General features: G+C 45.0%; 2 protein-coding genes across 2 annotated transcripts; one reads left to right on the forward strand and one right to left on the reverse strand.

The window, feature by feature from the left end:
• Positions 1 to 522: 522 nt before the first annotated feature.
• Positions 523 to 10,067, reverse strand: LOC136430900 (H/ACA ribonucleoprotein complex subunit 2-like protein). The gene is made up of 4 exons (XM_066421976.1): positions 9,857 to 10,067; positions 3,237 to 3,306; positions 1,695 to 1,800; positions 523 to 1,442 (listed from the first exon to the last, which is right to left on the reverse strand). Exons 1-4 carry the CDS (start codon positions 10,032 to 10,034, stop codon positions 1,317 to 1,319), a joined length of 480 nt encoding a protein of 159 aa, XP_066278073.1. The 5' UTR covers positions 10,035 to 10,067; the 3' UTR covers positions 523 to 1,316.
• A 412-nt stretch (positions 10,068 to 10,479) lies between these two features.
• Positions 10,480 to 12,886, forward strand: LOC136430899 (autophagy-related protein 101-like). The gene is made up of 2 exons (XM_066421975.1): positions 10,480 to 10,924; positions 11,403 to 12,886. The coding sequence occupies exons 1-2, from the start codon at positions 10,565 to 10,567 to the stop codon at positions 11,697 to 11,699; spliced, it is 657 nt and encodes a 218-aa protein (XP_066278072.1). The 5' UTR covers positions 10,480 to 10,564; the 3' UTR covers positions 11,700 to 12,886.
• The last annotated feature ends 615 nt before the right edge of the window (positions 12,887 to 13,501 follow it).

A 13,501-nucleotide genomic window follows, 5' to 3' on the forward strand; every position in this document is an offset into this window, starting at 1 on the left:
TAACAACATTTACTATACTAATGTTGAGAGCAAGCTACCAGCTTGTGGATAGACTATTAGCATTCTGAATTAAGTTTTGCTCTCCGGTGCACCACTTCATGTCACTAACATATTTAAATCCTACCTTCATGTACTTCATGCAACAAAAAGTCTGTAAACAAGATACTATATTACTGCCCATTTTCATGATTCTAGCTTCTTAACCGAGAAGTAGTTAAACCCAGTGATAATATATGGACTAGGACGACTGAAGGTCATATTTAATAAGACTAAATGTTCTCTCAGTTCATTTACTATACATCATTCATTTCTTTGCTAGAGGGTCAACCTGGGCTGGATTGTTAATGGGCGTGACCCTGGTTGGGAGGGTGCCAGCTGCGCCTTGGGTGTTAGTGAGGTATTTTGTCAACCAGACATGTCCAGGAAGATTTATGATCTGTTGCTGGTGATTAGGCACTTTCAATGAGCTCTGGGATGCTCTTATTTACTTAGCGTGGCAAGAAAAAGAAGGCAAACTTCATATTCATCCTAAGAACTTTACTATCAGCATGTTTCTATATAAACTTGACTGGGACTGCATCAGGTACATTGTACCTACACTTTTCGGGTGCATAGGCCCAGAACACTTCCAACATGCATGACTGCACACCCGATATGTTGATCCTATGGTTAACTTGTCTGGACTGTCATCAATGGAATGTCAAGCAGACTATACAATGAGTGTCTCATGGCTGATTACAATAACTGACACAATGACTCAATTGGAACTCACCTTGCAGTCATGCATCAAAAGATAGGAGTAAGGGGTCAGACAATATTCCTACATTCAAAGTCAGAATGTGCAAGGATACGTTTTATTACATGTTTATCGGAAAAAGCTGGATAAAGATGTGCACTGTACATTATACATGCTTCTTGGGTACATATATGAATAATGAACAATTATGAAGTACAGTCAACTGCATCCTGCAGAAATAATTCATGAGATCAAAAAAAAAAGTACATTGTGTATAAATTGCAAATGGCACTAAAAGGCACAAGGAACACAATGAGTCATTGAAGATGCAGTCACCAGTACCTTATGCAGTGACCCCAGACTTGTAAAGAAGATTTTCAGCACTTAATCTTTTTCACAAAGAATGGCTATTTCCTTTTCTCAATATAAAGTTCATAAATGTCAAAAGGAGAGAAGTCTTGCACAGTGACACCAAAAAGGGACATAACAAAAGCATCATAGACATCTATCAAATATCATGACTGTCATACTGGAAATGTGGACTACTACTCCTGCAAAACGTTTCCAAAAGAAGTATGCTTTAGATTGGTCTAGGCAAGGTCGTCACATCTGTCAGGCACTCGTCATAGCTGGTCTGGTAACTTTCATTAGGCTTCAGTAGCACACAGCAGGTTGGGCGCTTGGACCCCGCTGCCTCTCCAAGATCCTGGAAAAACATCAACAACAATATCAAACCTTTACTCTGCCTACTTCCAGAATTACCCAACATATTAGTTCATGACACGGATAACACTAGTAATGAACTGACCTTGTTTACTCCTAGTTCACTATGCAAGCTTCACAAGGTAAAAGATATGATAGTGAAGTTTTTTTATAGCTCGATTGCACAGCAAGTTTTGTGACAGTGTTAACCTTGTTGTGACACAACTGGGGCATTCAGCATCCTCCCCAAACATACCTGTTTGGCTGGCACATAGCAGTACGGAATCTTGGCATCTTCACACACAACAGGTAGATGGCAGTACACTTCTATGGGCGTTGTGTCACCAGCAATCAGTACAATTCTGTAACACAGAATGCAAAGTTAAATGTATGGATACCAGTGTTCTCGCCAGCGCCCGTCCTCCCGTCATTTGACGGGTTTTTGTCGCTCATGACGGACAAAATTTTTGCCCAACCCGTCATTTTTAATGGACAAAAATTGGTGTGTGAAGATATTTAGACAGAGCTTAGAATTTTCAAAAACTCCAGAGGATCAGCGGAAGTTCGTGACGAGGGCAATCTAGATCATTTCTAATGCCCGCCGGCGACAACCCCAGCAACACACAGAGAGCGCCGTGGTGGTTGCTAGTAATATTTGGTGGCCGCCGAAAACTCGGTGTCATGCGCCGCCCTCCCCACTACAGTTTTGGCCGGTCGCATCAGGCTGACGTTTATTTCTGTTTTGTCCCTCTCGGTTCACCGTCAGTTATTGTCATCAAAGAAGCCTTAAAATTCAGAAATACTCCTATAGCTATCAGGCTTTCTGTAATCTGTGTAAACAGTATTAAAGTTCAAGCCGCGGCGGCTGAGTAACATGCTTTCCTCCCGCAAGAAATGGTAAACAGGCGTCAGATATTGTAATCCACCAATCACAGCGCACGTCTCCGTCGCATCAAGAAAAAACGACCAATGACATGCGAGTCTCGCTACTCGCGAGATTTCAGCTAAGCGTGAATTTGCGAGATGTTAGGGGAATGGCGGGAATCGCAGGGAATCGCAAGGATCGCACGACGAAGCGGCTGTTGGAAGGCTTGAATCGACAATTTTTGAACACATTCAGTGCAGTTACCGGAGAAATTAACCGTGGAAAACATGGTACAAAAAAATGGACGTCTTTATTGCGTTCTTTCTCAAAGTAGGGTGTCAAATTCCTCATTATGTTCGATAATTACAGGGCGCATACGGAACAAGTGTTGAAAAGTTGTGTTTTATTTTTGCTGACTTATTCTGTGTGTATTTTTTGTAGGACGTAGCTGATACGTAATAAAGTTTTGTTGTGCTAAATTTTATTTTCTTTGCCGATTGTATACAACATAGAAGTGCAGCTTGTGCGTGAAGTTGTGAACATTTGATATTTCCGCGATGACGGCACGCCTCCCCAAAAAATTAAGCCTGAAACCCTTGTGTAATTTTTCACCGAAAGAGATGTCATTAAACTAAGCTTATTTTACCAGGAAATTTGCCCCTCAAAATGCAGGAAATAGCGTTTCAGAGGGTCTAGATCTCAAAATTTCCCGGGGGAGAATACCCCCAGACCCCCCTAGAATGGTCACGCCTTCGGCGCTCGATATGTTCTTCCCCGACGCAAAATTGGAATGACGGGTAAAAATTTCAGGCTGGCGAGAACACTGATGGATACACACAATAATCCAGTGTGCATATGCATTGCTGTTTCAGTTAGATAAAGGCAATCTACGAACATAAAGACAATAGATAAGTTGTCAACTCTAAGTCTTACCCTCTCTCTCCCTTCTTGATGAATTTCTGTACATCCCTGATGCCCTTTCTGATGTTTTTCTCTTTTGAGGCTGAAAAAAAGTAAAGCACAAGTTCAGAAGACATCCTGCTGGCAATGAGTGCCCAGTAAAACCAGCATAACAAAATAATCGCACACAGCATACATTCCAATAATTGCTACTGATTCCAGGCTACATAACACTTATTTATGTCAGAGTCTAAAGCTAGTTATCCTGGGCAAGCTGCCAATTTGTCCAACATCCTTTTACAAAATGGTGTACTAGTATCTGCACTTGGTCCAGGGTTGCTGAGTAAATGCATGATCACATTTTGAACTAGTCAGCAAAATCTAGTGATCAACGATAACATTGGATTTGCTATAAATGTAATGGCAGAATTGAAGTAAAGCTAAAAGGCACCAAAATTTCTTTTGTTTTTTTATTGCATACCGGTGAACCTGCTCATGGCATAACTATAACGCACCAAGTTTGTACTGTTTGTAGAGGTTGCATATCCTGACCAATTATTTTTGATCCATTCACACCGGGAAGGACCCCTAGTCTTTTTGATAAGTGTTCTAACTTCTTACATGTACATGGCTCTACTTAACATCCTATCCAAGGGATGTGCCTAAGCTAGGTACTCAATTTTACATTGAAGTGAGAATGTTCACAAGGGCAGGGTATCACAAGGGCACATCCACAAGGTCAGGGGATTCGAACCAAGGACCTCTGTCTTCTGGCCCGAACACCCTACCATCATGCCACCCAACGCCACAATCAGGATATAAAAAGCGGACCTGTGTTTATTTTCTTTTTTCTTTGCAATAATTTTTTTGCATATGTAACAAGGTATTGATCGTCCTTACCTCGTATCCGTGGGCTCTACAGAAGGTGGAACTTCGTGATGGATTATGTTGTCGAACTCGAACCTAACTATCGCTAAGCGTGCACGCTCTAAACTAACCTGAACTGTAACAACTTGCTTGAACTTGCCCCAACGCAACGCAACTAACTTCAACATCCGGGGCCTCGATCAGGGCTGACCCCTGACCTCCTAAACCTGGTTACACTGTCCTCCCTCCTATGAAGACACGTCCTCGTGTCTTAGAACCCCAATCTATCCGGGGGTCTCCCCCGGCGTCGGGAGCGGGTTGTAGTGGGTGCTGGAGCGTCACACACATTTTGACTCTGGTCTTCGTTCATTGAGCAGTACCACTCTCCGTCTGGATCTATCTCAGCAGCTTCATGTGCTGTTATCCTTCTCCAGCTGTCACAGGAGTCACACTGCACCCAATCCTGCAGCGACTCTGCGTCTGAGTCCTCAGCTGGAGTCTCCTCGGCAGGTAACTCATCTGTCAAAGAATCTTCTGCTCTCGCTCCTGTTTCCTCTTCCGGCTCTTGCACATGGTACTCCTTGAGCCTGTTGAAGTGCACTACGACCCTCTGTCGTCCTCCCACTCGCTGGACTCTATAGGTAACATCTGACATCCGTGTCACCACTCTGTAGGGTCCTTTCCATTTTGGGAAGAACTTCTTGCTCAATCCTCTCGGGACGGCTGGAATAGACAGCCAAACTTGGTCCCCCACGGAGAAGCCTCCTCCGTGGCATTTTCTGTCATACACATCCTTTTGGCGCCTGTGGGCCGTTTCCATGTTCTGTCTAGCTCTTCTGTAAGCCATATCCAATTCTTCTCTCACTCCCTGTGCCTGAACGTCTATCCCTCCAGCTGGCTCTGGCCTGTCCACAGGCCACATGACGTCGGCTGGTACCCTTGCTTCCTCACCATAGGTGAGAAAGAATGGAGTGTAGTCTGTGCTGGAGTGGACACTGGTACGGTAGGCGAACAAGGCTGACTGAAGGCGGGCATCCCAGTCAGTGTGAGAGTCATTCACATACATGGTAAGAATCTGACAGACCGTCCTATTAAATCGCTCGACCATGCCATCCCCTTCTGGGTGATATGCCGTAGTTCTCGTCTTCTTAATTCCCAGCTCCTGGCATAATGTGTGGACAATCTGTGAATCAAAGTCTCTCCCTTGGTCACTGTGCAGCTGGTAGGGCACACCGAACCTGGTGATCCATGTATCAATCAATGCTCGCACCACGGTCGTCGCCTTTTGATCTGGTAACGCTACAGCTTCCACCCATTTCGTCATAGAATCAGATATTACCAATATGTGTTTATTTCCCTTCGGGGTCTCTGGGAAGGGTCCCATAAAGTCCATGGCCACCCTCTCCCACCGGAATCCTGGGGATGAGGGAACTAATGGTGCCCTTCTTCGCCGGGACCCTGTCTTCCTCTTGGCACACTCTGAACATCCCTTCACATGTAGCTCGACATCGGTAGCCATCCCGTACCAAAAGAACCGTTCTCGCATTCTTAGAAGGGTTTTATCCACCCCTAGGTGCCCACTCAGAATACCTCCGTGGCATTCCCTGAGCACCTGTTCCCTCAGAGTCTTTGGGACGACGAGCTGGAGCCGATAGGAGGTGTCTGTGTTATCAGCATACAATCTCCGGTACAACACCCCCTCCTTGACCTCCATCCTCCCTCGGTCGTTCCAATAGCGCAAGCCTTCCTTCCCGAGTGGAGCGGGTTGTTCAGTCTCGTCTCTGCTCTCCAACGCTAACAGCACTGGGCTTATCTCAGGATCGTCGACCTGCTGGTGCTTGATATCCTGACCGGCTGCAAAAGGTACAAGTAACTCAGGGGGGTCTGAAGCAACCTGGACTGACATCACGCCATCAGTCGGTGCATCTTCTAGGCCGCACTGTCTGCATGGGATCCTAGACAATCCGTCAGCATTGCCATGCTTCTTCCCAGCTCTGTGCTGAACCGTGAATGAGAATGACGCTAACGTCTCCAGCCAACGTGCTACTTGATTCTCAGGCTCCTTAAATGTCATCAGCCATTTTAGGGCGTGGTGGTCGGTACGAACAGTAAACTTGCAACCTAACAAATAGTGTCTGAAATGCCATACAGAGTTAACGAGAGCAAGCAGCTCTTTCCTGGTGGTGCAATACTTCCGTTCAGCTTTGCTCAGCGTACGACTGTGGTAGGCTATAGGGTGTTCACAACCGTTGACTTCTTGAGACAGTACAGCTCCCAGTCCCCGATCTGACGCATCTGTGTCTAAGATGAATCTCTTGTGAAAATCGGGGAAGGCTAGGACCGGGGCTGTGGTGAGTTCTCTTTGTAACTGCCTGAAAACCTCCTTTTCCTCCTCTCCGAACTCAAAGTTCCCCTCTCGGTCGTTGGCCAGCTGGTATAGCGGTGCCGCGATACCTGAAAAGTTTCTCACAAACCTCCTGTAGTAAGAGCAAAAGCCCAAGAACGATCGGAGCTCTCCCCTGTTACTTGGGATCGGCCAGGTTTTGACGGCCTCTACTTTCTTTGGTTCTGTCTCTACCCCCTGTTCACTCACTACATGTCCCAGGAAAGACACCTTCTCTCTCAGCAGTTGACACTTGGTAGTCTTGACCTTCAGCCCCGCATCTTGTAGGCGCTGCAAGACAGCCTCAAGTCGATCCCAATGCTCTTCAAACGTACGGCCAAAGACTATAATATCATCGAGGTACACAAGACAGGAGGACCAGCAGAGTCCAGCCAAGACTAAGTCCATAAGCCGTTCAAATGTCGCGGGAGAGTTGCAAAGGCCCATGGGAAGGGTGTTGAACTCCCACAATCCTAGAGGTGTAGTGAACGCTGTCTTCTCTTTGCTACTTTCCTCTACTTCTACTTGGTGGTAACCGCTCACCAAATCAAGGGTACTGAAGAATTTTGCTCCACCCAAAGCGTCCAGGGCGTCGTCTATCCTAGGTAGGGGATATGCATCCTTCAGTGTACAGTCATTGAGCTTTCTGTAGTCCACACAGAATCGGGTTGACCCATCAGGTTTCTTTACCAAGACTACAGGAGCTCCCCAGGGAGAATGTGACTCCCTGATGATGCCTATCTCTCGCATGCCCTGGAGGCAGCGCGCCATCTCTTCTCGCTGGTGGGGTGAGTACCGTCTAGGTGCAAGTTTCACTGGCCTGGCACTACCGGTGTCAATCTTGTGTTTGACCTTGTCAGTTCTTCCCAAGTCCAGCGGTCCACGTGAGAACACATGTTGAAATCGATCAACTGTCCTATACACACGCCGCCGCTGGTCTGTGCTCAAGTCCTTCCTGTCCAGACCAAGGTCTGACAGGATGCGATCCACCTCTCCTGCCTCTGGAGTAGAACTCTTGGTGGTCAGACCCCTCAGCGTCAACACTTGCTGTGCCCTTGTGCGTCTCTTGGTTCTACCTTTGCCCGCTGGCGGCAGTACAACTTCCTCAGCCTCCCCTCCATCTATAGGAGTCAGCTGTCCGACCTTGGAACCACGCCGTAATGTCACTGGCTCTGGCGACGTGTTGACCAGCCTTACTGGTACGGACCCCTCGGTCGGCGTCACCACGGTTCTGGCACACACGACTTTGTCTTTCCCTTCCAAACTGTTGGGTTCGAACACAGCAGACAGAAAACCTCCCCATCCAGGGTTTGCATCTTGTATGCATCCAGGTACGACGACTTCATGACGTCCCGGGAGGGTAACATCTTCCGCTAAACTCACCCTGCAGACATTGGGGCGAATGGACATGACTTGCAAGGGGCATGGTCTGCCTCGGACAGAGATGGTCTCTCCTACGGTGTCAACTACGGCTCTAACTGACCTCATAAAGTCCATTCCCAGGATACATCTCTCCTGCAAGCCGTGAACGACATAGACCTTCCTCTTGATCTCCGCACCATGCACCCTTATCCTCACCTCCAGGGAACCGAGCACTTTAAGTACACCACCTCCCGCTGCTACGAAACTCTGCCAGCAATTCTTTAAGGGCACTTTACCACCCTTTTCCCAAACTGAGCTATCAACACAAGATGGCCCCACACCTGAATCTACCAATGCATTCAAATTTTGATTCCACATGTCCAGATTTAAATATAACAGTTGCTTGATTTCCCTGGCTTCACAATCTTCATGATCATTGTCTTCACAATCCTCATTATCGTTGGCACAATCAGAAGAATCATTCAACTTACTGTTCTGGGGTGACTCCTTAATATGCGCTAGTGTGTCACCCCCCACCCCAGCGCCCCCTAGTTTGACGACTTCTTCGGGCTGGGGCAGTTCCTTGCCATGTGCGCACGGCCACCACAGTTGAAACAGATGTAGTCCCTACCACCAGCCTTGTTTCCGTTGTTGTTGTTGTTGTCATTTCCCGGGTTGCTTGGGGTACGAACTCCGGCGTCGCTCTTCGTTACTGCGTCTTCAATTCGGGTCAGGCAACCCGCCATGCCCTCTACTCGGCTCTCCAGCCGGGCCACCCTTTCTTCTAGCTCCTCCTCCCTGCTAGTGCTAGCGACCATGTGCACCGTAGTGCTCTCCGTACCCTCCAGCTGTGCTGCGGCACGGCGGATGTCTCTCAGGTTATTCGGCCGAGGGAAAATGTCGCCCAACCTCTCTGCCAGCCTAGAGGGCTGCAGACCGGTAATGAAATAATTGACCCCCATCTTCTCCCTCTCCGCTACATCTGTTTTGGGGTGCCCGTACTGCAACAATGACCTCAGTCGCATTTCATAGTCGAGTAGTGTCTCTCCTACCTTCCTGTGGAAGTTCAGTAGCTCGTCGAGCGAGGTTTGCTTCCTTTCCCCGGCCCCAAACCTGTCTGATAACACCGTGTGCAAATTTTCCACGTCATTTGTCAACTTGTCACCCAAACTCTCGGCGTACTCTAGAGCCGGACCCTCCAAATGTAGCATGAGGTACATTGGGTAACTTTCTACTTTCCATTGTTGCAATCTGGCCAGGCGAGCAAACTGCCTATACCACGAGCCGAAATTTAGGTTACGGCCTGAGAACTTGGCGAGTTTGATCTCTGCACGTGTCGCCGCCATTTTGAGTTTCTTTGTTCTTTGTCCGACGCGCGTTCCAACGTCTTCTGTTCACTTCTGACACCAATGTAACAAGGTATTGATCGTCCTTACCTCGTATCCGTGGGCTCTACAGAAGGTGGAACTTCGTGATGGATTATGTTGTCGAACTCGAACCTAACTATCGCTAAGCGTGCACGCTCTAAACTAACCTGAACTGTAACAACTTGCTTGAACTTGCCCCAACGCAACGCAACTAACTTCAACATCCGGGGCCTCGATCAGGGCTGACCCCTGACCTCCTAAACCTGGTTACACTTATAACGTTAACTGTTCAGTCTTGGTTGAAACAAAAGTCATGACGTTGATTAGATAATTTTCCAAATCGGTATCATAGCTACCTTGAGGATAAGACGATAAGAGTGCATTACAATTTTTCTGAGAAAAAGTCTTCAAGGAATAGGAGCGAATATGTGTCAGTGGGAGGGGGGCGCAAAACACTTCTCACGAAATTTTGTTGCAAAGGAAACAAAAGTAACGGAGACGAACGTGAAGACTCTGGAATCAGACTAAATTTTCGAAAAAGTTGGTATCAAATTTATAGGCGCGTCTCCTTTAACCAAGGACATTATACATTGTCCTTGCTTTTACATGATAAAGTGAAGTTGCCAGCACGTGCTTGCATAAACCAAAATGTCTGCCAAGCCGACCAGTCCTACCTTTTTTCACGGTCTTGTACAACCTTTTCGTGAGTTTCCTGGCCGCTAAAGGACTGGCTATGGGGTTAACCCGTGTAGCCAGAACTTCGTAGGCTCTCTCCCTGTCCTCCTTGTTCCCCCCTGACTCCTCCTGATCCTCCTTTTCTTCGGTCTTGTCTTTCTTCGGAGTCTTCGCCATGCTGCTCTGCTGCTCTGTTGGACGCTGGACGGAACCAAACTAGCTTATAGGGTAAATATTTTAGGAAATTGTAATTTCTTAGATATGATAAGCTAAATAAACAAAATGATTTAACGAAAAGTTGTTTAACATATATGTTAGTTCTATGTTTGCTAATAATCTTGCTAATGCAGACTTCCTTGAAAAAATATGTTAATCATATATTCTATGTAACCCCTCCACGAGTAGTAGTGGAGTCAAAATACTCCAAACATTTTAGAGGGGCCAAATGGTCAAAAGTAAGATTATGAATGGCTTATGTACGAGGAAACAACACGAAATTATCATCTTTCGACATTACAAACAAAAAATCTTATAGAGCTTTTTTGTGGTCTCTAAGTTTCTACTGTTTCGCAATTATCTTAGTTTAATATACTATCACCCTCTCTGATTGGATTTATGGTAGACTCCAAAATCAAGATGGCCGAGGTGCTTCCAAAACACATCTGATCTCATCGACGGAAGGAAAATTTTAGGCAAAGATATTGAAGATGAACGCGAGAACGCAGACATTTGAACTGTCCTGTGAGGGTCGGCAGATCGAAGAGGTCCTGTTGGGAATCTTCCACACCATTCTTTTCCATAGAACGACTGGAAAATTCCACTACAAAAAGGAGGGTACCTACTCCATAGGGACAGTAGGTGTTGTTGACGCTGACTGCGACTTTGTTGACTTCACTTACGTTCGCTGTGACTCCGACGAGCTCGATCGTAGCCTGAAGCGTGAAGTAGCGTCGTTCAAGGATGCCCTGAGGAAGGTCGAGGGCCCCTGTGAGGGACAAATCTCCTTGGAGTTTTTCCAGAAGAAGCGTAGTCGGTGGCCATTTCCTGCAGAGAGTATCCCTTGGGAGGTATGACGTCATCTTTAGACATAATTTTGGATTTGTACTGAATATCGTCGATCCTAACTTTTGGATTTGATCAAATCACAACACTCGGGGTGGTTTGTTCCTCATTTCATGCATTATCCTCATTATCATTCATCATCACCGTCTTGTGGACAAAAGATTAAGTTCAATAATTATTGTGTTTCTATTCTTACTCAATCTTAGATTAAGACAAGTGCATGCATGGTTTGATTTTATGAATATGTAAAGCTGTGGCCTGTAATGCTATGACTAGTATTCAATGTATTTATTTTTTTTACATTTGCAGTGAAATATATTCAAGAATGCATCACCTAGCTTGGCACATGAAAAAACTGTGCACAAGAATATGCAACTAAGGTCATCCACAGGGACAGGTTTTGTCTGACAATTGATTTAAGTTTATACATTTACATTTGTTTGAATTCTGCCATTCATGTTAACCACTGCTTTTCCATATTAGGTGTGGACACTGAAGCTGAATGTCATAGACCTGAGCAGTGAGAGTGAGCGCCAGATCTGCCGGGAGAAGGTGGGTGAGAAGCTCGCAGAGAAAGTCATCTGCATTGCAGAAGCGATGAATCGACATGAGTTCCTCCCAAAGAACCCAAACGAGCCGGACTTGGACAACGTGTTTGACACCAGCTTCCCAGACGTGCAGCCCTATCTCCACAAGATCACCTTTGAGACTGGGAGCTCCAGCGGGGCAAACGTGGGCCTGACTGTCAGGAGACTCTTCAGAGACACTCTTGCCATATGAGAAGTAATTGTACTAAGAGTAAAGGGAATCAATTGATGTTGAAGATAACTGTTAAAAAGATAAAGTACTAACTCTGACAGAAGTAAGTTATTAGCCAAAGATGTTTTGGGTTTCGCTTCCTCATACAATGTGTCCATGTTCCTACAGTAAGTTTTTCTCACTGGCCCGTAGTGTTATAAGTGCAGTAGCAGAAGTATAGTCCAGACCTGGACGGTTGGACATGATCCTTGGGACCTGGATCCGACCTGAATTTTTGTGCAGGTTCCTAGAGTAAGCTAACTGCAATGTTACTAAAATGACAATGTTGTGTTGAAGAGGACAGTAGATAGGAGCAAAATGAAAGTATCCATCCAAATATCAGGTGACTAGATTACTGGCTAAGACTGTATGCTGTTTTCAATGATGTAACCTAAAAACTATTGAACTCTCTTACCAACTGAAGTCATTACTAGAGGTCTAAAATGGATGGATCCTGCTAAAGACACCTGATGGGCCAGATATTGCATGTTTAGCATATGTACACTAATAGTATTGGTACTAGTCCAGTACTGGATGTCGTATTCACAGTTAAGATGTACCATATGTGTCAATACAGCAACTTTATTGTGAACTTCACATTTTAACTATGAGAGAGAAAGACAGGTGTCTATATTCTCAATGTTGAATGATCTGTGTTGAGGTGATAAGAAAAAGAAAGAAAGGAAGACAGCTGGAATAGAGAGCTTTGTGGTTGTTTTTTTAACAAGAAGTGATATTTATTTGTTTTGCTTTTGCTGTATTTGCCCACCAGGAATGTGTTTGAATATACCAATATCGTCTATTTATGATCATCTTGTGGCTACCTATTCATCATTGATTTTTGTAATTATCAAAGTAAATATTGCAAGGCATGCTCCAATGTAGTTTAAATGTACATGTATTAAAAGCCAACACCTTTTTTCAATGTTAATGTTGAAGTATATTTTACAAGAATGTGTTTGGAATAATATAAAATTTGTAATTTGTTACACAAAAGAAGTGTGAGTCTGCTTATGCAGAGATTGCTTTATACCTATTCATGTGTCCATGGGTATTGATGTAGTGGTGAATATGGACAGCAAGCAGCAGAAGTAAAGAAAAACGTATCAAAGCTTTTATACATGTATTCAAGAGGAGGCATTTGTAACATGATGTGGGACTCTACTCGACATGATAAAGTTTCCATTTGTTATTGTTAAGCTACAAATTGCACGCAAATGTATATGGCAAAGTGCTTTTGCATTTTCACACATGGAAAAGCTTTGATTAATGAGAGCTGGTGGGTGAAGATTTTCCCCAAACAGAGTGGTAAAATGGAACATCCCAAGGGTGAAGTGTGTAGAGTTCCAAACAACTGTTAACTAGTATGTGCTAAAAAAAACTGCTCATAGTCTTCCAGTTATTGTTCAACAGTTACTGCACGTTCCTAAACAACACTTTGTACCCAACTAGATAAATTCAGTACGACCAAGCCAACGGTGCAGGTGAGTATTAACAACTCAGCAAATGCAAACAAGGCTAATTATAGTTTACAGTTATCCAGACACTCAGACAAAATAACCATTCACCATCATAGCTTTGTCATTTGCTGTTCATATTTTGTGTTAATCACATAGGTTAGGGACACACGAAGAGATGGGTGAATACATGTAACATTTATGCTAATCATGCCACAAACAACCACTTCCGAGAACATAACCTTGGCAAATGTAATTATTGTTCATAACACACCTGAAGGTCTTCGGGTCGTAGGAAGGATGTAACAAGGACTATTTTGATGATAT

The sequence above is a fragment of the Branchiostoma lanceolatum genome, chromosome 3 (assembly GCF_035083965.1).
Source record: "Branchiostoma lanceolatum isolate klBraLanc5 chromosome 3, klBraLanc5.hap2, whole genome shotgun sequence".
Lineage (NCBI taxonomy): Eukaryota > Metazoa > Chordata > Leptocardii > Amphioxiformes > Branchiostomatidae > Branchiostoma > Branchiostoma lanceolatum.